This window comes from Gekko japonicus, unplaced genomic scaffold (assembly GCF_001447785.1).
Source record: "Gekko japonicus isolate JY-2015 unplaced genomic scaffold, Gekko_japonicus_V1.1 scaffold1422, whole genome shotgun sequence".
NCBI classification, from domain to species: Eukaryota; Metazoa; Chordata; class Lepidosauria; order Squamata; family Gekkonidae; genus Gekko; species Gekko japonicus.
The window spans coordinates 130,903-155,441 of record NW_015171545.1 but is presented as its reverse complement, the minus strand read 5'-3'; the positions used below and the strand labels follow the sequence as shown (position 1 = coordinate 155,441).

The 24,539-nt window shown below is 43.0% G+C and overlaps 1 protein-coding gene across 1 annotated transcript in view; it reads left to right on the top strand.

The window, feature by feature from the left end:
* FAT1 (FAT atypical cadherin 1) overlaps positions 1-24,539 on the top strand; it is a 148,664-nt gene that overhangs the window by 61,356 nt on the left and 62,769 nt on the right. The window contains exons 5-7 of the mRNA XM_015419675.1: positions 11,866-11,927; positions 21,030-21,359; positions 22,342-22,552. Of these exons, the coding sequence (XP_015275161.1) occupies positions 11,866-11,927; positions 21,030-21,359; positions 22,342-22,552 (603 nt within the window). The remainder of the gene's footprint in view (positions 1-11,865; positions 11,928-21,029; positions 21,360-22,341; positions 22,553-24,539) is intronic.

Below are 24,539 nucleotides of genomic sequence, written 5' to 3'. Positions count from 1 at the left end.
AAAAAACATTTAGTATCTTTAGGATTGAATTCGGAATGGGTTTTGCTTGTTTGGTTCTGACATGTTTTGGAAAGCACATAAGGCTATACATATTGTAGGGAGAAAGAATATAGGCTTAAGGAATTTAATGGGTCTTACAGGAGATAATGGGATTTACATGCTCAAAAGTTTGGGATTAGTTGTATATTTAATCCCTCTAAGCCTCAGTGGGCACATTTATCTTGATTTATATTGCCAGTAAATTTGCAGGTGTTCCTGAAATACCATCTTGAGTATTCAGCAAACTCCCTGTGAGGTGAGTGATGCTGCTTTAGCTGAAGTTGATTAAAAGTAAAGATGGCAGTAGACATTAATTTCATTTGTTGGTCGTTGGACCTACTCATTAAGTAAAGGTAAAGGTTTCCCTAGCTCGAATGCCAGTCGAATCATACTCTAGGGGGCGGTGCTCATCTCCGTTTCCAAGCCGAAGGGCCAGCGCTGTCCGAAGACTTCTCCATGGTCATGTGGTCGGCATGACTAAATGCTGAGGCGCACGAAAAAGGAGTATTTTGATTACTTTTCAGCTGAGAAAAATAGATCTCAGCATCAAGTTATGAAATACTTTTGATGAAATGGCCTCACAGTAAATAAATTGCAGGGTTGTTCTAAGAAGAGTCACGCTGTTCTGAGCTGGTTGACTTCATGGTTCGCTTATTGGATGTTGGGGCAACAGTAATTAATGATGCCAGGAAGGCACTACAGTGGTGGAGATTCCATGTCCCTGCTAAGATCCTGTGTTCCACATAGAGCTGCTGCTGTGTGGTGTAGTGGTAGCCAACATGGCGAAGTGGTTAAGCACGATGGAATCTAATCTGGAGAACCAGGTTTGATTCCCCACTCCTTCACATGAAGCCTGCTCAGTGACCTTGGGCCAGTCACAGTTCTGTCAGAGCTCTCTCAGTTCTACCTACCACATAAGGTACCTGATGTGGGGAGAGGAAGGGAAGAAGATTGTAAGCCACGTTGAGACTCCCTAGGATAGAAAAAAAAAGTGGGGTGTAAAAACCAACTCTTTTTCTTCTTACTCATGGAGCCTGTTCCAGATAGTGCCTGTGTGGCAAATCCAATGTGGTAACTGGCTTTGAGATACAATACTGATGCATTTTAAAACATTTTAAAAATGAAGAAGTTTGCTTCATAAGGAATCATGTATGCAAGGCGATATATTTTATAGTTCAAATTAGTGCAAGATGGAGACAGCTATAAATAATAATAATAATAATAAAAAAAATGTTCAATTTTTTAATCACTCAATCCTGCAGAGCTGCTGAGCGATTTACAGTTACACATATTCACACGGGACTAACAATGATTCGTAGGGGTAAAGGAGGACAACATATAAATCTTTCAAGTTGCACGCGTTTGCAGCCGACGGGGATTTTGTTCAGCTGTAGGCTTAGACGTGTTCCAGACAGCATTCACTCAGCTTGTCTTGATGATGCTTTCCAGGCTTCCGAGCTTACGAGCTGGACATTCCATTTTGCCAGCTAACACCTCCCCCCACCGGGGGGGTTTAGTGCCCACCCTCTCTAAGGAATGGTACCCATTTTATCTACTCGCCGAAGCTTTAGAACCGCTGGGTGGACGATAAATGCCTCACAGTGTGTGTTCTTCAAGTAAGATGGTAGACCGACCTCAAAGCTGAACTGTCAGACAGACATACTGGCACATTGTATACTCTGGTTCAAGCCTGTTAGTCTTATTCCTGCTTCCTCTTGTTACAGAAACGGTAACACCGCACCTTACACTCAGCTGCCAGAGACATAAGCAGCTCAACATTCTCTAGTCTCAGGAACCTGGTTGTAGAGAGTTGTTAACTTTTCTGCCTGGAAGTAAAGGCAGAAGTAGGAGGAGTGGGCAAGTTAGGGAGTGAGCAGGTAGTACAAGATCCAGTAAGTTTGATTCCAGGGTTTGAGTTGCTGGTATGTGATCTTAAACTTTGGGTGCTCTAGGTAAAGGTAAAGGTTCCCTTGCTCGAAAGCCAGTCGAGTCCGACTCTAGGGTTGCGGTGTTTCAAAGCCGAAGAGCCAGCGCTGTCCGAAGACGTTTCCGTGATCATGTGGCTGGCATGACTAAACACCAAGGTGCACGGAACGCTGTTACCTTCCAACCGAAGTGGTACCTATTTATCTACTTGCATTTTCTTGCTTTCGAACTGCTAGGTTGGCAGGAGCTGGAACTAGAGACGGGAGCTCACTCCGTCATGCGGCAACTCGGGTCTCGAACTGCTGAACTACTGACCTTCCACAGCCTGCAGTTCAGCGTCTTAACCACTTGAGCCTAAATAGAGCCTAATATGATGTTTATTTTGACTTTCATCTAGTAAGCAGATTTTTTAAGTACCTCTTTTTAATTTTGTATTCTGTCCCTATGACTACAACTATTTAAACTGAAATACTTAGGTGGAAATTATTTTTATTGGAATAATACCTGTAAAAATTAAGAAGAATGACATGCATTTCCCTATATTGCTTAAAATTAATTAAAAAATCAACAACACTGAAAACTGTTGACGCGCTAATTTGGCTGCACCTAAAGACCTGTGCACAACAGGCCATGGACTTGTTTATCCACGTACCATTTTCAGCAGAATTAAACTCGCATCCATGGTGACAGGGCAACTCATCACTTGTATTTCTTGTTAGTTCCCTATCAGATTGTTGATGACATCCCTTCCGCCATGATAGAGGAGACAAATAAAAATTGTAGCTTTTTAAAAATCTGACCTGCAAAGTCAAGCCATGTGAATTTGTACATTAAAAAAAAAAATTAATGTGTTCCAGATGAGGCTTTCTTTGAAAATTGTTGAGAAACTTCAGCTAGTCCAAAATGCATTAGCCAAGCTGCTGTCAGGGGTGGGATACAGAGATCTTAGTGCCTCTCTGCTGAAAGATCGGCACTCGATGCCCACCCATTTCCCAGCACAATTCAGAGTGTTGGTTCATACCTTTAAGGCCCTAAGCAGCTTAGAGTCCAGGTTCACCTCCTCCCATACTGTCCAGCCTGCCAGTTAAGACTTTTCTTGTGAGCCCTTCTCTTTGTGCCCCTACTTTCAGAAGCAAGGTGGAGGGCAGCCAGAAACTCCCCTCCCCCCATTGGTGCCACTTCACTGTGGAATGCCTCTCCCATTGAGGCTCACCTGGCACCTGCCCTGCTGTCTTTTAGGTGCAAGGATAAAACATTTCTCTTTACCCAGACTTGTAATTAAGGAGTTGATCTTTTAAACTTGTTTTCACTGACTACTTCTAGCCTGAGAAGTGTTTGATGAAACCAGGGCTTTTTTTTTGTAGAAAAAGCCCAGCAGGAACTCATTAGCATAATAGGCCACAACCTGAACACTGTAGTCCATTTGCATATTAGGTCACACCCCCATGCCTTCCCTTGGCTTGCCTGGACGCCCCTTGGCTTGCCTGGACGCCCCATGGCTGGGGGGAGCCAGGGCAAGCCGGCCCTTGGACAGGCTGGGGAAGGCACAGAGAGGCCTCGGAGTGGCCAGGTGGGTGTCGCTCTCCATGCCTTCCCTCTGTAGCTGTGCATGCAGAGGTTTTGGCTGTAGTGGGCGTGTCCAACTCTGGAGCCAGCCGGAACTCCGTTCCTGTGCGTTCCTGCCCAAAAATAGCCCTGGATGAAACTCATTTCAGGGTGCCATTTGTTTTAGACTGTTTTTATGCTCTAGTTTGTTTTTTAATAGACTATTAGTTGTTGCAGCTTTTATGGCTTTTTATGTTTGTATTATGTTTTACTTGGTAAGCTCCTTTGAGCAGGGTCTATGGACAGGCAGCATAGAAATCTTATAAATAATGCGAGTTATTATTGTATGTACTTTGGCCATCAAATGAGAAGGGAGCACTCACTAGAGAAGACCCTGATGCTGGGAAAGATTGAAGGTAAAAGAAGAAGGGGATGGCAAAGGATGAGATGGTTAGACAGTGTTATCAATGCAACGGACATGAAGTTGAGCACACTCCGGGGGACGGCAGAGTTCAGGAGGGCCTGGCGTGATGTGGTCCATAGGTCACGAAGAATCGTACTCAACTGTGCAACTGAACAACAAAATTATTATATGTGTGTGGTTTAATTCCCCTGATTCCAGGATACAAATCAATAAAACATACATGTACTTTCTTACACAATTCCTGGAGATGATCACCAGGAAAAAAGTAATTACAACTTTGAAATGACTTTGACCAATATTATCTTGGCAATAGCATCTTTTAATTCTTGTTGATCTTGTTAAAACAGTGAATCTTTAGAAATGGAAAAATTTTCACTCTGCATCTCTAGGGGTATAACGGGGTTCATAGCTCTGAGTGAATTGGAAGCCTTATTTAATATTAGATTTGTCTTTGATCTCACTCTTGTGCTATTTTGCAAGTGGCGTATGATAATTCACGCAAACCATCATGATACAATTACTATGCACCATTTTGGCACTGTAATGGGAAAGATATCAGAGGCTTAATCGTCTTAATGCCTTTGTATTTCTAGATTTCCTTTTTAGCTGCTATGCTTTAATTGTCAGTCTTGTAAATTGCTAGTCTTTTTTATCTGAAGGACCCATCTTAATTCCTTGTCACTTAGAAGACTGATTTTGCAACAGTCAGTAGGTTCCTGATCTTCGCGTCTACTTAAAGACAAAGCAGTCCCAAGCGCATGCACAGCCTCATGCTTGCATTTGCAGTTTTTGCTGAAACTTGTTCTTATGTTTCCTAACTGCTGATAACGCAGTGAATGTTTCTGTGTAATGTCAGCTATGAGATAAAGTAGCAACCTTTGATCCAGTACATGAAGTCCTACAGGTTTTCCTTGGCAACATGCACACAAACAGTACTCAAACAATGACTCAGCTGTGTACTTTAATGGCTTTGAAATGCTAGGAAAGTATTTATTTTGATTGCCTATATATGCACATTATGGCTTATCCGAAGTATTTCTGTTTATATCTTCATAAGAGAGCAAAGTGACTGGTGCTAAAGTGACAGGTACTTCCAATTCCAAGAGTATTTACTTCTCCTGTATCTGAGTAATTGTGTTTTGAATTTCAGATAACTGGTGTGTAGCTTGAACAATTATGAACAATGCTATAAGAGAACTTACTGGAGCCCCAATTAAAACTAGTGGTACCACCTATGTTTAAAATGAAGAGCTTTCCAAAACATCTTGCCAGATAAAGATTTGTTCTGGTTTTGAGATCAAATGGATGTTATTCCAAATCTACTGTTGGAATATGCACGGGGGGCGGCACCATGGAAAAAAAGCCGGCCATGGAGGAGGGCGAGGCTGATATGCAGTAGGTGCACGGGCCTGAGCGCTGCTTCGCCGAGCTCCGGCACCTCCGCCACTCGATGATGCTGCCTGAGCCGCCGGGGTAGTGGCCCGTGCAGGCGGCCGGGTGGGGAGGCAGTGGCGGCCTGTTCAGTCACACCTCCACCGCAGGGTCTGGGGAGGTGGGAGGTGGGGGGGAGGCCCTGTGTGCGGCCACAGAGAAACCTCTTTCTAGAGCTCATTGCATTCCTTTTGCAATGGGCTTTGCTGCTAGTAGCTTAATAAACACATACAAATTATGACGCATTCTCAACTTTGGTTGCAGTCCTAAGAACACATGCCTGGGAGTAGACCTAGGATTTAAGATCCAAGGAGACCTGTTTTATGATTGCTCCCTTTGTGTTTCAACTATTTTATTACTTAGGTTTAGAATTATCTTGTTCCTAATGTAAACTATTACTTACAAAAAATAATAGATAAAACATGAAGTAGAAACGAAGCTGAAATAGTCTTTGCCCCCCCACCTCCTTATAAACAGTGTAACAAGTCATGTATGGCTGATAAGACTTTCTGGGCCATCATTCTGGTTGCCTGAACAACCAAGGCCATTGTTAAGATTTTTGTTTAGCTGAGCAGTGTAAGAATTACAGGAAGAAATCAGGAAAGCCTAAGGGCAAAGTGTTCAGATAGCTGGCCATTACGCAAGCCCGTGTAACTCACTTGGCTCAGAAATATTTGAAATTTTTTCATAACCAAAACCTGGAATTCTTTTGAGAAAAAATAATCTCGTAGAATACTAAGCAGTGGATTTCTTTCTTTGTTTCTTTGTATATCCACGTACAAGGCAGCTAGAACAAACAGTTTTTAAGGCTCTATGATAAAATGAAGACCATTTCAACTATACTGGCAGATTGTTTGGGGAAAGTTGTTGAACTGGTTTGTTAGGCTTGGGATTTAAGCACCGTATTGCATTACTTGATGTTTGAAGAGGGAGAAGTGCAAAGGAGTGTTTCCTGGCTGAGAGACAATCCAAGCAAAAGTACAATGATTCTTGGCTGATTGAAGGAAGCAACTTGAAAATGGGAAGAGGCTACCTTTCCCCCTTAGATTTTATTTTTACTGATTATTACAGGCACACATTGAGTTTTGATTAAGTTCCCAACTTAGATCATGGTAAAACAGAAAACCAAATTGACTTAATCTACCTGGACAATGGGAACTTGTGCTAATTTTTAGTGCAGGGGAAGATTCCATTACCTTTTTTTAAAATGTAAAATACAGATAAGAGTGGCACATCATGTGTGCAGAATTATTTTTTATAACCATGTAGTAATTGCACTGAGCATGAAACCTGGTGACCATTCAGTTTCAGAGTATATGGGACATTGGTCTGTGATGTTCAAATGACAAGGGCTGCTCCTTGCATGGAAACTAATAAGTTTACATTGCTTTTGTTTATGCTTGTGAATTCACTCTTAGAGATAAACTAGAAATGTGGCAAAAAATCCAAAGCTGCTTTGAAAGTTGGAGAGGAGAGAGCACTTAATACTTCTCACCCATATTTATTTAGAAAATTTATATGCCACCTCTCCAGAGACCAGTTCTCTTCCATGGTTTAAATGGCCTTCCCTTAAGCTGGGCCCATGGTGGCTCAGAGGTTAAGACGCTGAGCTGTAGACCGGAAGGTTGGTAGCTCAGCAGTTCGAGGCCCTAGTGCCAAGTGATAGAGTGAGTTCCTGTCTCTGCAAGTAGATAAATAGGTATGCTTTGGTGGGAAGGTAACAGCATTTCATGCGCTTCGGTGGTTAGTCATGCCAGCCACATGACCACGGAAAACTCTTCGGACAGTGCTGGCTCTTTGGCTTGGAAATGGAGATGAGCACTGCCCCTTAGAGTCTAATTCGACTGGCTTTTGAGCAAGGGAAGCCTTTGTAAAGGTAAAGGTTCCCTTGCTCGAAAGCCAGTCGAGTCCAACTCTAGGGTTGCGGTGCTCATCTCCGTTTCAAAGCCAAAGAGCCAGCACTGTCCGAAGACGTTTCCATGGTCATGTGGCTGGCATGACTAAACACCAAGGCGCACGGAACGCTGGTACCTATTTATCTACTTGCAATTTCTTGCTTTCAAACTGCTAGGTTGGCAGGAGCTGGAACTAGAGATGGGAGCTCACTCCATCATGCGGCACTCGGGTCTCGAACTGCTGAACTACTGACCTTCCACAGCCTGCAGTTCAGCGTCTTAACCACTTGAGCCACCACAGCTCCAGGGAAGCCTTTACCTTTACCTTAAGCTGTAGTTTGCCCTAAGAAGGAAAAACGATAGGAAAAACTAACTAGAGTTAGTTATACCGTTCGAGAGAGCAATTGAGGTCGTCAAAAACTCATGGGAAATCCCTTTTCTCAGTAACCTTTTCCTAGTCATGTGGGCAGCCCAAGTGAGACTGCTAATTAGCTTTTTAAAAACTGCAGGAGGTCCTGGTCACATGTCTCTCATATCCCTGTTTAGCCCTTAATTTAATTTTTTTTAATATATTTTTTTTCAATATATTAAAAATAAAACAAGAATAACATCTTTGACAACCGTATATCAATAACAAAATTTGAAAGTAGTAAAGTACAGCATCTATTAAACATTGCTGAACAAACTGCATTTGATCAAGTTCTTATAACACTAATACTACATTTTAAAATAACTATTATTACGCATACTTATCAATTTTATGTAAGCTGCCCTAAGCCTGCTCTGGCAGGGAGTGCAGGGTACAAATCAAACTAAATAAATAAAGAATTATACCAAAAACAGTGAGTAGTAGGATACCTTGAACTCTATACCTGTAATTAACTCTCAAAAGTATATTAAATCTCGATAATATGGATTTATGAGAATTATCACTTTTTCTGTTAAATACTCTACTATTGGGAACAAAAAAACCTTGAAAAGTGCTTTGGTAGTTATGTATATTATATTCTGTGGGTTGACGCTTAGATTTTGCTTAGAATAAAGTGCTCCCAGAGCTTATTTTGCCACATTTGAAGGGTTGCTAGCCCTTAATTTCAGTGGCAAGAAAAATGGGGGAAATATCCTTTCTTTAGGAGATGAGTGCTGGTTCAAAAAGGAGAGGAAATGGTCTGCTTTTGCTGGTCAGAACAAAATCTGGATGCCTTCCATTAAACAGGCTAGAAATATTTCACATTCCCACTAAATCAGCTGTCTGGGAGTTACTGAAGTGCAGCTGTTTCCAGGGCTTTCCTCTGCCAGTTATCTGGAAACTGGCATGATACTGACTGGGGAAGAGACATAGGCTTCCCACAGGATGCTGGGCTTCTTATACTCCCTTGGAACATGAGAGGTAAGAGAACAATGGTAGCTCCTGCATCACCAGCATGATGGGAGAATCCAGTCTCAAGAAGGTGCTGATGAGGACTAAGTCAGGGAAGGTGATGGTGGATCTGGTGACTAGCAGTTGCAGTAATGGTCCTTAAATGTTTGGAAGTCAGACCTGCTTTTAAACACCTTTTGGGACCTGGTTGCAAATTAACTATGTACTACTTTCTTCTTTCCCAATGCAAAACTCAGGAATCCGTCACCCCCAAACCGGTTCACATTCTATTTGTCATGTCTAATATCAGTTGGTATTTTATGGCCATGTTGTCTGGTACTCAGATGCAAGCCTGAATTTGCCACTGAAGCACCCATAGCCTATCCTTCTAGCTGTTCCATCTCCCCATTCCTGGTGGCCTTGAGACCTACTAGTGAGAGAATCATGACCCACTTTTGGGTTGAAACTCCCATTTTGAGAACTGCTAAGTTACAAAGAAAAGAAAGAACTGGCTGTCCCAAAGACCCATAGTCACATGGACGCACGTGAAACTGCCTTATATTGAATCAGACTCTTGGTCCATCAAAATCAGTATTGTCTGCTCAGACTGGCAGCGGCTCTCCGGGGTCTCAGGCAGAGGTCTTTTCCAGTAAGATTTATGTGGGAAATGATCTGTGGTAGGCTGTGGATGAGATGCCCCAAAGCTTTCTACTGATAATTTCAGATCACTTAATAAGCAAAGAGAGCTGCCTAGGTCCTTCCATTTTTTCTTCTTCACCACTTTTCATTTCTTTTGTGAGGTTTTGCAGAGTTGATTCTCCAAAATCAATTAATGTTGGTTCGTATTTACAACAGAGTAAGGGTTGTTACGCAGAGGCAGGCAATGGCAAACCACTTCTGGAGATCCTTTGCCTTGAAGCCCTGCAGGGTCGCTGCAAGTCACCTGTTCCTTGACAGCACTTCCCGCCACCAAGTGGCATAAATAGTTGCAAGAAAAGGCCGATTTGGTGCTTTTGTGGCTTTGAAAACCTGGGCTGGGTTATTTAACTTTAAAAAATAAAACTGTCCGGATTATGAAATGAATCTGATAGATGTTTACATTTGTCTCAGTGGGAAACGTTTGTGGGTGTAACTCTCCCATAGGGAGAGTCATCACAGATTCTTGTCCAGTTGTCAGCTGGTGAGAGAATACATCCAAACTGTAGGCACTTTAAAATAGTGATATGTTCAGGGAGATGCGAACGGGCAAATGAGTGAAACCTCCTCCCCTGCGATCCTTATGGTTAAAGGGTCCATTTAATTTTTTAAACCTTTTATACAAGGGATTGGTAGGAACTGCCCTCTTCTCCTTATGTTACAGTTCACTTCAGAGTTTTCCTCCCAGTTCATCTATCTTCCATTGGTATTGGGCTATGAGAAAAATATGATTCAACAGTGGAGCATACTTGAGCTTGAGAGGTTAGTGTCTCTCACCTACATGCTCCAGTTTTATTTTAAATTAGAGTGTTATTGCTTTACCTGTGAATAGGTAAAATCATATATTTGGCTACTACTGTAGTAATGCTAGTTGTAAAGAGAAAAAAGACAGGTCTCAGTTCTATCGTACATAAAGATGCTATGATCTTTTTTCATCCCTGTTCTTTCTCACATATCACGAATATGTATGTGTTCGTTTTTAGTATTCTGCAGTTGGTGTTAGCCTCATTACTCCCCACCCCCAATCTTTAGAACAAGTCCACAGTCACTTATAGTGGGGAGGGCAGCCTGGCCTTCTATTAGGCTTACCAAATTCCGGCGGGGAACGGGGACGCAATTCCCCCGCCGGAATTTGGTAAGCCTGCCTTCTATATGTATACTTTTCCAGTTTCTGCAGCCCTGTCTGCCTGCCAGTGAGTACCATCAAGCTGTTTGCCTCTGTATCCTAAGAAGCAAGTGAACTGGCTACATGTTTCAGAAGGGAATGGAAACCATAGCTGCTCTGCCTTTATCCTTTCTCCATCTCATCATGGAGGCTTGCCAGTAGCTGTCTGGTAGACAGGCACATCACCTTAGTAAGTCAGTGTTTGGTGGAAAGTTAAATGGTATACAAAGAAACACGAAACAGGATGATACTATTTAGTGGGAACATTAGTCGTTGTTGTGGTTGCATGATGTCCTTATCACATACAGGATTCACTGTTTCCCTCACTGCCTTTCCTACAGTCTAAGAAAATTAAACTAGATGGAGAAGAGTTGTAATAGGTGCTGCCTTTTATATTCTGAAAGTCAGAGTGACTTTTTTCCTCTTCCCGATGCAACTGTTTTCCTCTTCCTGATGCATCAACCTGATGCAACTGTTTTATACCCAGCACTCTCTAAAAGAATCCAGTTTATTCTGTAACTCATCTTGTTTTCAATTTTAAGACTAAAACTACAGATCTTGGTGTTTCCCAACAACCCTTCAAACAACTTATATTTTCTCTCCTGCCATTGTTCTGTTGTTGCGCTTTGTTTTGTGGGGGGGTTTGGTTTGTTGTTTTGTTTTGTACTAAATACCCAGAGGGATGAATAGTTCTAAAGAAATTAAAGTCTTGGCATGTTGTTTTTTAATACACACAGTTTTGTGTTTTGTTTTGTACTAAATACCCAGATGGATGAATAGTTCTAAAGAAATTAAAGTCTTGGCATGTTGTTTTTTAATACACACAGTTTTGTGATACTTTTGTTGTTCCTGATAGGTCTTAACATAACTTGAATGTAGAACAGTTGCATTTATAATGTAAAAGAACATTCTGTCCAATGCAGGTTTTGAATTACAAATCACTTGTAGCAAGAACTCCTTGAAGGTTCATGTGTGCAACTGAATTGCTGCAGTCTGTATACCCATTATCATAATTTCATTCCTATTTAGCATTGCTGGGAACAACAGGGTTATTCCAACTCAAGGAAAAAATCTGTGTCAATTTAGCCTACAGCCTCACAGAATCAGTATTATTTTGCTGAAAGTATAAATTGATAGCTGTCTCTTCTCATGAACATACACATGTCCATAAGATTTCTTTTGGCAACAACAGTCAATATCTGAATTGAACATATTGTTATAACTTGCGGGGTTGAAAATGCATTTTAAAATGTAACACAATTATGGATAAGTTGTAGCATTATCACCACCAGTTAGTTCGATCCTGATTATTCATTCACACTGAGCCACTTGACCTATTATTTCTCCCTCAAGACCAGATGAATTTACTTGTTTATCTTCACAGGTCTAATTACGACGACATCAAGACGACTTGACCGAGAACAGCAAGCAGAGCACATATTAGAGGTAAATTATGCTCTTGACTGTTTGCATCTACGCATTTCCCATTCATATCTCCCTAAATATGTTTCTTTCGTAATATGGGTTCCTAAGGTTCGCTTGAGAGCCCACTGCTGGGGAAGGGGGGGGGGGTGTTCAAGCAGAAAAGAGACTACCGAAGTTACAGATTTCAACTTACAGGAAAATATTGCAGACCAGTATCGTAACATTCTTCATCTCCAAAACCCAACTTTGGCTGTGGGTGGCATAGCTTACTTCCCTCAGCTTGTTTAAAGAACGTCGTCCTATCCCATCCCCAGTATTTGCTTCAAAGGTGTAAAAGAAGACTGAGTCCTCCCTGCCCTTCCAGTGGGTTGAAAGTATATGATTATCTTTGAACTGTGGAAGCCTTTGCATCAGTCAGTTGACAAGCGAAGGGAGGGCAAATATCTGAAGCAAATGTGTGGCGGGGAGTGGTGAAACTGGATTTGGAAACAGCCCCCAGTTTCTTTTGGAGGGGAGGTAGGAATTCTTCTCCTTTCACCCCTGAGGAAATTATTGAAGGTTATGATTTCCTCCCCTTCTTGAGGGTTTTAACTGTAGGAGAAACTGGGAATTCCTGGAACGGTGTTTCCAGCATGTTTCTCTCTCTCAAAATCGGTTGCCTAGAGGCCTAATTCAAATTAAGACAGTGGTATCTTCCCAACCTGAAATTGCCCTGGAAAGCTGCCGTTTATTTTTTTATTTATTGTTTATTTAAAATATTTATTAGCTGCCTTTCCACCTTAGGGAACTCAAGGTGCTTACAATGTAAACAAAACAAGAAACCATTAAATTACAATTGAAAAATCACAAAAGGCAGCCAATAGATAGAAAAACTAGATTAATCAAATGTGGTCCTAAATAAAATTGTCCTCAACTACCTCCTAAAGGTCGAAAGTGAGAGGGCCCTGGGAAATGGTTCCATAATCATAGGCCTGCTACTGAAAAGGCCCTCTCTTGAGTGCCACCAGATGAACTTCTTTGATTTGTGGGACAGTCAGGACACTGAACTGCAGGCTGTGGAAGGTCAGTAGTTCAGCAGTTCGAGACCCGGGTGCCGCATGACGGAGCTCCCATCTCTAGTTCCAACTCCTGCCAACCTAGCAGTTCGAAAGCAAGAAATTGCAAGTAGATAAATAGGTACCACTTCGGTGGGAACGTAACAGCGTTCCGTTCGCCTTGGTGTTTAGTCATGCCGGCCACATGACCACGGAAACGTCTTCGGACAGTGCTGGCTCTTCGGCTTGGAAACGGAGATGAGCACCGCAACCCTAGAGTCGGATTCGACTGGCTTTCGAGCAAGGGAACCTTTACCTTTACCTTTTACAGGAGGGCCTCTCTTTGTGATCTTAAGAGTCATCATTTTAGGAAAACTGCATTTTGGGGAGAAGGCTTAAATCATCCACTCTGCTCATGTCAAGGTGAGTTTTAGAAAGAGACTTAAGAGTCATCATTTTAGGAAAACTGCACTTTGGGGAGAAGGCTTAAATCATCCATTCTGCTCATGTCAAGGTCCTGGCACACCTGATTTTTAGAAAGAGGGAGAGAATGCTGGTAACACTTGTCAGGAGGCAACCTTAGCCTTGGCCCTCCAGGGTAACTGTTTGATCGATGTATGAAACAACATGCCGGAGTAGATGGGCCACTGTTCTGATCCAGCTGGGCTCTTCTTATGTTCTTATGAATCGTACCATTATGCATATACCCTGCAAATCTCACAAGGTCCCTAGACACTAATGTATTAATTGTTTTGAGAAACTACTCTGTACACTAGTATGTCTGTTTCAGAGGTGACAGTTTCCCAGGAGCTTTGTTCCCCCCACTGTGGAAATAATCAGCCCAGTACATTCTGCCCACACTGCTGTGATTTGTTGTTCCTCGCTGTGTTGAAGCCGTCCACCACACTCTCATACTTTCAGTCAGGTTCGCAATTGACATAGAAGAGCCAGGCCACTGCAGTGATCTTGTATGGTTCCCAGATGGTCCTTAATTCCAGTTACTGTTCCAAAACAGCAGTACAGCGTTGTGCTGACTGCATATAAAATACCGAATCCCACCCTTTGCCACTAGTTAATGTAGATTTGTAGGAACTCTGACAGTCCTGAGGATCCCACTCTACAGTAGTCTGGTTGTGGCTCCTTGTTTAGCCGCAGATTAATGTTGTAATCTGAGGAACCCCATTGTCTGAGCTCTTGAAGGCCCTTTTATTTTCACAGCATGTCTGTTTTCCATGTGTTTATTTCTGCCCTTGGTGTTCACTCTGCTGGCTCCAGAAACCACAGGGAAATCGTTGATAGTCAGTGAAGACATAAGAGTGTTTTGGAGCTCTAAGTATGTAAAAGAGGGGGTGTGATGTCTGCTGTGAAATGTAAAGGCCTGCTTATATGAACAAACCAGGGGTGCGTGCAAAACTGCAAGGATTCTATTTAAAGCGTCACTGTGAAATAAAAAATCGGATGATTGCTAGATGTATTCCATATTCATTCTTGCCCAGTATGTGACTATCAGCAGCAATCTAGGGTCTCAGCTGTACTGTACAATTCTCATATTGGAAGTTTATTTATTTATTTATACTTTCAGTTTGTACCCCGCTCACCCCCAAAGGGCTCTGAGCGACTTACACGGTGTATGGTGCAGAGACTTATGCAGAAACCCTAACTATGGCCACAGTACGTCTGGGGTGGGGGGAGCCCTACCAGGTACCCTCCCGGCTCCGATCGTTCGTTTATCCAGCGAGTGGGCGACTTCTTCTAGTTCTCTCCGGTGCGGCTTCCATGGCCTCCGCTGTTCTTTCGTCTCTCTGGCGACTCCTCTCGGGGGCTGTTGGTTAAGGGCCCTGGTGCGCAGCCGTGGTGGGCGTCACAACGTCCTTGCGGCTCCGGACGTCCTCCTGCTGGCCACGTCATCAGCTGCCGAGCCAACCGACTCCTTGGGATGTCGCTGCCTCTTCATCTCCTCTGTGCTGACCACCGCCGTGTTGCCACCGCTTCTCGGTTCCTCGCTCAGCTGGAGCCCAATTTCGAGGGAGGGGTTTGAAGGATTAGACCTAGGACCTTGTGCATGTGAAGTGCACGGTCTTTCTCCACAGCCAGCGTCTCTTGCCCTCATACATATCAGTTTCTAGTGAGTATAGGCTGCACTCTGCTCCTTTTTCCTTTTACTCATTTTCCTCTAGACTGTTGCTCTGTCACAGCCTTAATAGTCCAGAGTAGTCCAATCTGATCAGAGCTCAGAAGCTAAGCGGAGCTGGTACCTGGATGGGAGATGACCACGTAAGACTGGGGCTGCTGCGCAGTAGATGGCAATGTTGAACCACCTGCTCATCTGTGAAAACCCCGTGAGGTAGAACTTCATGAGGTCGCCATCAGTTGACTGCAAGTTGATGGCACACTTTAGCTTAGGACAGGCATGTAAGTGTCCAAGGTGTTTTGTTTTGCTCTTTTAAAAGCAAGAGTAACTCCACCATTCTCCCCACCCCAATAGAGCTGTCCATTGAGTAAGAGAACAAGTTATTGCACATGCAGCTTTGCATTAGGGGTATTAAATCTGCAGGAGTTTTGTTATCTGGAGAACCACCAGCTACACAGTTCCAGTTATGCGTGTTTTCCTGGAAAATAATTCTGATTCAAATTTAAATATATAATCTAGATATTTATACAATGTTAGCAGAAGAAGGCAAATACACTTTGTACACATGGACGCACACGTAAGCACATTGTAGTTTGTCCACGCTTCATATCTCACATTTAACCCGTCTAACATTCCTGCTTTGCAGAACAGCTCTGACAGTTATAGATAAACAGAACCCCATATCGCTGGTGTAGTTGCATATGCACACTCGTTAAGATTTTGGGTTCAGAGAATTAGCATGGTTTTGGAGAGTACTCACAGGTTGTACAGTGATGTGTACACAGGCTGTACGCAGGTGCAGGAGCTTGAGAAGAAACAAGCCTAGAACTGCACATTGCCTCTAAGGTCTGTAGGTCTGTGATCCATTGTATCATGGGAACCTGCAAGAAACATAGTGCTGTTCTGCTGTAGCTGTTTCCCATAATTCCTGGGGAAACGTGATTTTTGATCATGGTTGAGCTATACTCAAACGGGGAATGCTTCTTTTACAGGCCATCACATGTATATACAAGCACAGTACAGATGGGCAAGAAAATAAATTTAGCCATTGAGATTTAAATGAAGAACACCTTCTATGCTACTATTAGATAATGAGTTTACACAATTCTGCATGGTCACCTGCTCAAAGTGATGAAAATGATGATTTTCTGATTTATTTTCTCTACTGCTCATCGCCAATCTCTTTTCCCCCCTGTCTTCCATCCTTCCTTTTTCCGTTGTTGCCTAGAGTACAGCGTGTTTGTCAAAACATTGAATTGGAAACCAGTGTATCAAATAGAGGAATCATTACTACTTGGCTATAGTTGTTGAGTAGTTGGTTTTTGGTTTTTTTTAATGGGGCATTTCAAAAGCCTTCCCTCTACACATTGTTTTATGTTGATAGGTTTGTTTGTTTGTAAATTTTGGGCTTAATCCCAAACATTCACAGAATGGTGGCAGAGTTATGAGCAGCTTGAGCCAAATGCTGCGCATCTGGCTAATTAATTGAGCATTAAAGTGTTGACCAGATGGAGTAGCAAGTTTATTCCTTGTTTGCTATTAAAATTTATCCCACATTTCACTCTTGTTTGCATAGCAGCAAATACAAACATACTGAAGTCTGTGTCCTGTGAACCCCCTCCTGGGTTTTACATAAAGCCATGAAATGGTTTCTTGCTTTCTAAATACTGCATATTGCATTCATACCGTTTGACTGTCAGCTTCTCCATGGCCTGTTATGCGAATACAGCCTGTCAGCTGCTCCTTTCTCTCCTCCCCCTGTGCATGATCTAATGAAGGATTTCCATTTTCCTGACAAACCACAGAGTTAGATCCAGCCAGTTTCTCCACCGGTGAAAAAGGAGATGAAAAGGGTCCTCTTCAACACATCCAAAAGGGTACGCTTAGGATCATGAGACCTGCATGGATAACACCCATGCAGAACAGGGGCTGTAAAAAAGAGATGAGTTGACCAAGATTGAGCAAAAAAGGTGGCTGAAACCAACCCATAGTTTGTCATTATGTCCAAACCATAAAAAAGGGTTGCTGTTGTTTTTTTTCCCTACAAACCCAGGACTCCTGGTTTAGTCCTAGGTTGGAATCTTGGTTTGCAGAAGAGAGCGAGCGAGAGCAAACCACACTATAAGTGCAGCAATAAACTGTGGTTTGATTGAGAAGATGTTTAATTGGATCACATATACAGCAGGAAGAGGAACCAAGAGCATTTGAGCCCTGAGGACTCATTCATATAATAAGGAACTGTGTCAGTGTCACTTTGAAACAAATATTTTAGGAATGCCTTTAAATAAACTTACTAGCCATACTTTCTGAAGCTAACCACACAATCCTAAGCATGTTAGAGAGCCAGTGTAGCGTTAAGAGGGCCAGTCTAATATCTAGGAGACCCAGGTTCAAATACCAGCTCGTGCCATGGAAGCTCGCTGGGTGACCTGGGGCCAGTCACAGTCTCTCAGCCTCTAACCTACCTCACTGGGTTGTTGTGAGGGTAAAATGAAGGAGAGTGATGTAAGCTGTCTTGGGTCCCCATTGGGGAGAAAGACCATGTATACATGAATTAAAGAAATAAATTAAAGAAATATCAGTGTTAATCGGAAGTAAAACTGGCTGAACCCAGTGGTCCTACTTTCAGCTAAGGGCGTTTGCTTCCTCATCACTGTGTGCTTTGGCTTCATGAGGCCAGAAAGATTTGTTTATTGGTCCATGCCTGCACTAAATGGTTCCATATATGAACTGTATAGAGGTTTGCCTGGTATGTGAATTTTCAAGACAGAGACAAAGCTCGTGGTGTTAACAAAGCATTGAGTGTTTTGGCACATGTTTAGGGTGCTATTATTAATGAAAACAACTCTGGAGCAGTTTTCCCTGGGAAAATATTATTAACACAGTTCCTCCCAAAGGCTTCCACTGCAGTTTTGTTACATCCAGACTCCCACCCCACCCCCAGTGCCACATTTAAGCACTCGTGTGTCTAAAAACTTTCAGCAGCTTGTCTTTTATTTGGGGGGGGGGGTTTGATTGGTCACTTGTTTGTTTGAATTTCTCTACTAGGATGGGCAACATATTTCTCTAAAAGAGCTGAATGGCTCATCTTCTATCAATTGCCGGTGATTGTAGCTGGGCAAACTGTAGTGACTGTTAGTTATTTCGGTGTCTGCCTCACACTGACAAAGAAGGCCCACCGAAGAACAAGAGTGCAAGAGAAGAAAATTACGGATAAGAATAAAAAGTCAGAGAACTTGACAAATAGAAAGGGGAAACAGACAAAGATCTAGGGTTGCCAAGTCTTACCTGCTGCTGGAGCGGCGGGCTCCCGGCTTGTTCCTGGAGCGCGCGTTTTCCCTCGGATGACCGTGGCCCCGCCCCCAGCATGCCCAGCGTGGTCACGTCACTTCTGGGTGACGTGCATGTCACGTACTTTGGGGGTGGGGTTCCCCCCAGGGCCCGATCCGCCGGCAGTGGGGAACAGGCTTCTGGGGCAGGGGTTTCCCCGCCCCCCCGGGAGACTTGGCAAGCCTACAAAGAGCTGTGAAAGGGTCCGTTGCATTGGAGGAGGTGGTAGAACAGGTAATGGCTGGAAGCCCTCGTTTGCTGCCTTTGCCTCAATTTGCCGGCCACAGAGTCCATCTATGGACCAATTCTGTGTCACAGAAGAAAAAGAGTTGGTTTTATACCCCACCCTTCACTACCGGAAGGAGTCTCAGAACGACTTACAATCACCTTCCTCTCCCCACAACAGACACCCTGTGAGGTAGGTGGGGCTGAGAGAGCTGGGACTGACCCAAGGTCACCCAGCTGGCTTCAAGTGGAGGCTGGCTCACAGAGATATTCCCGGAGCAAGCCTATACATGCGTTCTCCCCCTAGGGTTTCATATAGCAGTAACACCACATAAGAGAAGGATCTGCCATGAAAGGTACATAAGTGGTGCAGCCCCACACCTTATTGACCTGTGAAGTCCTTGGGTTGAGCATGTTCACTGCAAGTCCTGACTTGTTTTCCTCTTCCTGGGGAAAGGTGAGCACAGGTACCAAGGGAGCTTGGTTTGGCTCTGCATGCAGGGCTTTCTGAGGTGTTGAGACGGACATTGCGAGCAGGTGTCCTGAGACATCTGTTGGGCATCATGAAGTGTGTGTGCATTTGTGTGTACGAAGTGAGTTAATTAACCGTTCAAGGAGTTTAAGCTTTTGACTGTGCTTTTTAAGGCTGACAAAATTTAATTAAGTATGCCTAACTTTCTGAGTTGCTTCATGATCCTGGATGTTGATATAATTAATTTAATTGCATGGTTTGCTGATGTTGAAAGAATGTTTCAATTTTGGCATGCACCTAGGATAATAGTGTGTGTATGTGACTGTGTTTGTCTTCAGTGTTTCATTAGCGAAGGGCCTCTCTGTATGATGTGCTGCGGATGTCATCTGACTTCCTTCCTGGTGCCCTTCACTGCTGTCTTCATCCTAGGACTGCCTTATTCTTGCAGTGGACTCCTGGGCCTTTAATATTTTGCTCTGTCCTGCCTCTCTGGCTCCCATCGCCTGATCTGTTTGGTGTAAGCAGAAGGGTTTGCACAGTTTTAGAACATGCTGCAGAGTGCTAAGGCACTGTGAAGACTTTGAAAATTTGTATTCTGATATCCTAGAGCAGGATGCGTTAATTTAAACTGCAGTGTCGGTACTCCACTGGCTCTGGAATGATGTATTGTTAATACATTCTTGTTGAGTAATATCGGAGTCTGTCTCTGCAGATAACACTTATTGCTATAGGTATGAGAAAGAAAAAGCAGCTAAGGTACACTCCAGAAATAGAGGCAAGAACTTTTGGATTTACAGAAGAGAAGTACTCAACATGACTTGCAATGACAGCAGCTTCCTTGAGTTTTAAAAGCACTTTGTGGTCTGGGTTTGCAAGAAATAAGACCTTTGATCAGGAAGTAAGAAGGACAATTTTAGTTTGGTGGCTGGATCCTGCAGATGATTTGGGGGAATGGGAAAAAAAACCCCGGCAGATATGTGACTTCACTCGTATTGTTCCTGGGTGCCCCCTGTGTCCCTGGAGCAGCACGTGGGGGGGGATGTTTGGGGCTGCAGACGGAAGGGTCAGAGGTCTGCTATCAGTGGAAACATTCTGTGGGATCCCAGCCAGAGTTCCTCTTTTTTTGGTGGCATATTTACACATTTCAAGATGGAAATAATTTTTGAATTGTTTTTAATATGATGACATTTTAAATATAATATTGTTTTAAAGGTGTTGCTTTCTTTTAAGTTATGATCCTCTCAACTTAGAAAGGATGCATTTGATGAACTTTACTCTGGAGTAACAAAAACGCATTTCGTAAACAGTGTTGTAGGAAACTTAGAGGAAAGAGTTAAACTACTAGTAGCAATAAATACCTTTAAACCAGGCTTACCAAGTACTTACCACGATTCGCCGGGGGGCACATACTTCTTCCTAGGACCATTCCCACGTGAAAAACAGATGCGCCGCACCGTGCCGTCGCCAGGAAGTGACGCTGGGCGACGCTCTGGCAATGGAGCTGGAAACTCGATGGTACCATCGAGTTTCCAGCCCCATTGTCAGAGCGTCGCCCAGCGTCACTTCCTGGCGATGGCATGGTGCAGTGTGGGTGTGTTACAGGGAGGAATGTTCCGGCCGGGGATCATGTGTCCCCCGCCAAATCGCGGTAGGTACTTGGTAACCCTACTTTAAACTAAATCCCTCCAACATTTTGCAAAATTTAATTGGAGTTTTATAATATTAAACAGCTTTAATCAGTGTCTGTTACGCCAGTATGTTATACAAGGATCAGTGGTTGAAAATATATCTGAAGACAACTAAACATTGTGATTGAAAAACAAACGGTGCAGTATTAGATGAAAATGTTTATAATAGTTCTTGTAAATGCAATGAGTGCGTCAAAGAGTAACCTTATTTACTCTTGTGAAATTGTTTGTTGTCCTCCATAGGTAACAGTTACAGACAATGGTATCCCGGCAAAATCAACCCTTGCCCGGGTCATAGTCAAGATCTTAGATGAAAATGATAATAAACCTCAGTTCTTGCAAAAGTTCTACCAGATCAGATTGCCCGAACGTGAAAGACCGGAGAGGGAGAGGATTGCCAGAAGGGAACCTGTCTATCGTGTTTTGGCAGCAGATAAAGATGAAGGACCCAATGCAGAAATATCTTACAGCATTGAAGAAGGCGATGAGCATGGCAAATTTTTTATTGAACCGAAAACTGGAATTGTCTCATCTAAGAAGTACTCTGGTGCTGGAGAATATGACATTCTTACAGTAAGTCGATTTAAATTTTGCATTTGTCACATGCCATTGCTATCATCAAAGTTTATTTTCTCATAATTTCATATTCCGAAGGCTGGGAAGTTTCAAAAACAAGATGAATCAAGTTGATTATGAATTACACTTTCCAAAAAAAAGAGTGAATACACTCTATTGATACAAATTATAAATGTAGAAAGTGTCAAGTTTCATATCTTTCCACAAGTTACTTGTATGGGCTTTGCAGCGGCTGTTCATCAGGCAGTAAAAGTGACTCAATCTTAGGCCAGAATCCATAGAACTGCTTAGCTGCATATCAGTGACATTTTTGCTTTCTTTATTTGAACCTGTCAAAAAGTAGTTTGCCAAGCAACCCTGAACACCACTGAAGTCTACCTATGCAATCCTAAACAGAATTGTACTCTCAAGTGGTTAAGATGGTGAACTGCAGGCTGTCGAAGGTCAGTAGTTCAGCAGCTCGCGACCCGAGTGTGCCGCATGACGGAGTGAGCTCCCGTCTCTAGTTCCAGCTCCTGCCAACCTAGCAGTTCGAAAGCAAGAAATTGCAAGTAGATAAATAGGTACCACTTCGGTGGGAAGGTAACAGCATTCCATGCGCCTTGGTGTTTAGTCATGCCGGCCACATGACCACGGAGAAGTCTTCAGACAGCGCTGGCTCTTCGGCTTTGAAACGGAGATGAGCACTGCAACCCTGGAGTCGGACTCTACTGGCTTTCGAGCAAGGGAACCTTTACCTTTCAGTCCATTGAAGCTAGTGTGCTTAGAAGGGTGTTCTGTCTTTATGATGGCACTGTAAAGCTTTCTTGGGCTCAAAGAATTGTTCCATGGTTTTGGCCTCTGTCAAGTGCAACCCAGTCCTCTGATGTGACTGTGTATGTTCTCAGTGTTGATTTCAGTGTGTGTGCATGAGAGAGTGTTTCTCCTCTGTTTTCACTTATGTAGTTAAAATAACTAAAATTCTTTTGATGGGTCATAGATCAAAGCTGTGGATAATGGTCGTCCGCAAAAATCGTCAACAACTCGGCTTCATATAGAATGGATCCCAAAGCCCACTCCAGCTCCTGAACCAATTACTTTTGAGGAATCATTCTTTTCTTTTACTGTCATGGAAAGTGATCCAGTAGCTCACATGATTGGTGTAATAGCTGTTGAGCCACTTGGCACTCCACTTTGGTTTGATATTACAGGTAAGAAAGTTTCAAGGTTTGCTTATCGTAAATTATTTGGTGATTTTTCTGGATTGTTTTAAGCATTCTAGTACTGCTTCCAAATAATGGGGACTTTCTAAAAATTGTTCATAGTCCCAGTATAGAACAATGGGAGACATAAATCCAACCAAGGCTTTCTTTCTAAATCAAATGAAATCAACTAGTAGGAGGTGTTTAATTTTAAACACTCTGTGTGTGTTTGTGTATGTGTGTGTGTGTGAGAGAGAGAGAGAGAGAGATATGAAAATAACATTTTGATGATTTTTTGGTCATTGTTATAATTTAATATATGACATTGGTTTGATAACATAGGGAACACTAATGGGGTACAAAAGAACATAAGAGACGCCAATGTTGGATCAGGCCAAAGGCCCATCCAGCCCAACACTCTGTATCACACAGTGGCCAGAAATACCAGTGCCATCAGGAGGTCCACCAGTGGGGCCAGTACACTAGAAGCCCTCCCACTGTTGACCCCCCCAAGCACCAAGATGACAGAGCATCACTTGCCCCAGAGTCCCTATCTATACCTTGTGGCTAATAGCCACTGATGGACCTCTGCTCCATATGCTTATCTAATTCCCTTTTGAAGCCGTCCATGCTTCTTATCTTATCCAGGCAAAACTGTGAACTGTGGTAGATGGTCCATAATGTGCTTAAGCCACCTTACCTGGTCACGTTGTGGATGTGCCAGAACCAGCATCTAGGGTCATAGACCCAGCGAGGTGTAATGGTTAGGGTGTCAGAGTAGGACTGGGGAGGTACAGTTTCAGAACCATGGTCAGCCACAAAGCTTGCTGGGTGAACTCACACCAGTCACACCCTCTCAGTGTAACCTATCTCACTGGGGAGGGGGTGTGAGGATGAAATGGGTAAGGGAGTACCATGTATGCCACTCTGAACTCCTCTGAAGAAAGGATAGAAATGTCCGAGTTAGGTCTGTGGTGATTCCAGTGAGTCTAGACCTCTTAGGGACCCAAGTTTGAGAACAGCCTATGGACTGCATGAAACCAGTAGATATGCCCACTGTGCTAAGACTGGGTCTTAGAATTAGATTGTTTAGGATTGCAGCCCCAAGAATTGTGAATTCTGTCTAAATCTAGACATTGGCACAAGACACAATAAGTAGTACAATGGAAGAGAGAATGATTCTAGGACAGAAACTGCAGCCAGTTAGTTAATGTTTTCCCATTTCAATTGTTAATCAGGATATTTCAGGCTCTGTTGTAAAAACAAAAACAAAACCCTTTATTGTGCATTTTTACTGTTTACTAATGGCATGAACTAATTTGATTGACATCTTTTTTTCTTTCTTCTGTGCTTGCTTTCCATGCTTTCTTTCTTTTTGGCTGTGCCAGGAGACAAGCTTGCTAGTGAAGTTTTTTACATCTTTCAGATGGCTTGTGACCTGAACTGTACAGCAGAAGGTATCTGCTGAGATCACATAATTTATTGCCAGATTATGAGATCTAAAGTGAAAACATAACCATTTAAGAATACTCTAATAACACTAGAAAAATACATGTATATTTTCTTTTCTGGCAGGGTTTTCTTCCTTCCTTCCTTCTTTTCTTGTTCTTGGGTTTTTTGTTAACTGTTGCTTCGTGCCACATTTCAGTCAAAGAGCAATACAAAATGATGGTTTGGGTTTAGCCCCAAATGGTTCATTCTGTACTTTCAGTGCACCTAGACTGATGGGCTAAATACTGCTTCTGTAGACTAACCTTAAGAGCTAATGTTGGGGTGTATCTTTGTACGAATTCTAGGGCACTGTTAGATGGATGTGTTACCAAGAGTCAGGCATGCTGATTTGGCCAAACCATATGGGGACAGTAAAGGACCCTAGGGTCGTGATGCTTAATTGACTCAGAAACCAGAGTCAGCAGGACAAGGACAAAGGAAACCTACCTCTGAGGTAGCTGCTATCTGTTCCCTGATGCCCCTTCCACACCTTTCCCACTTTATG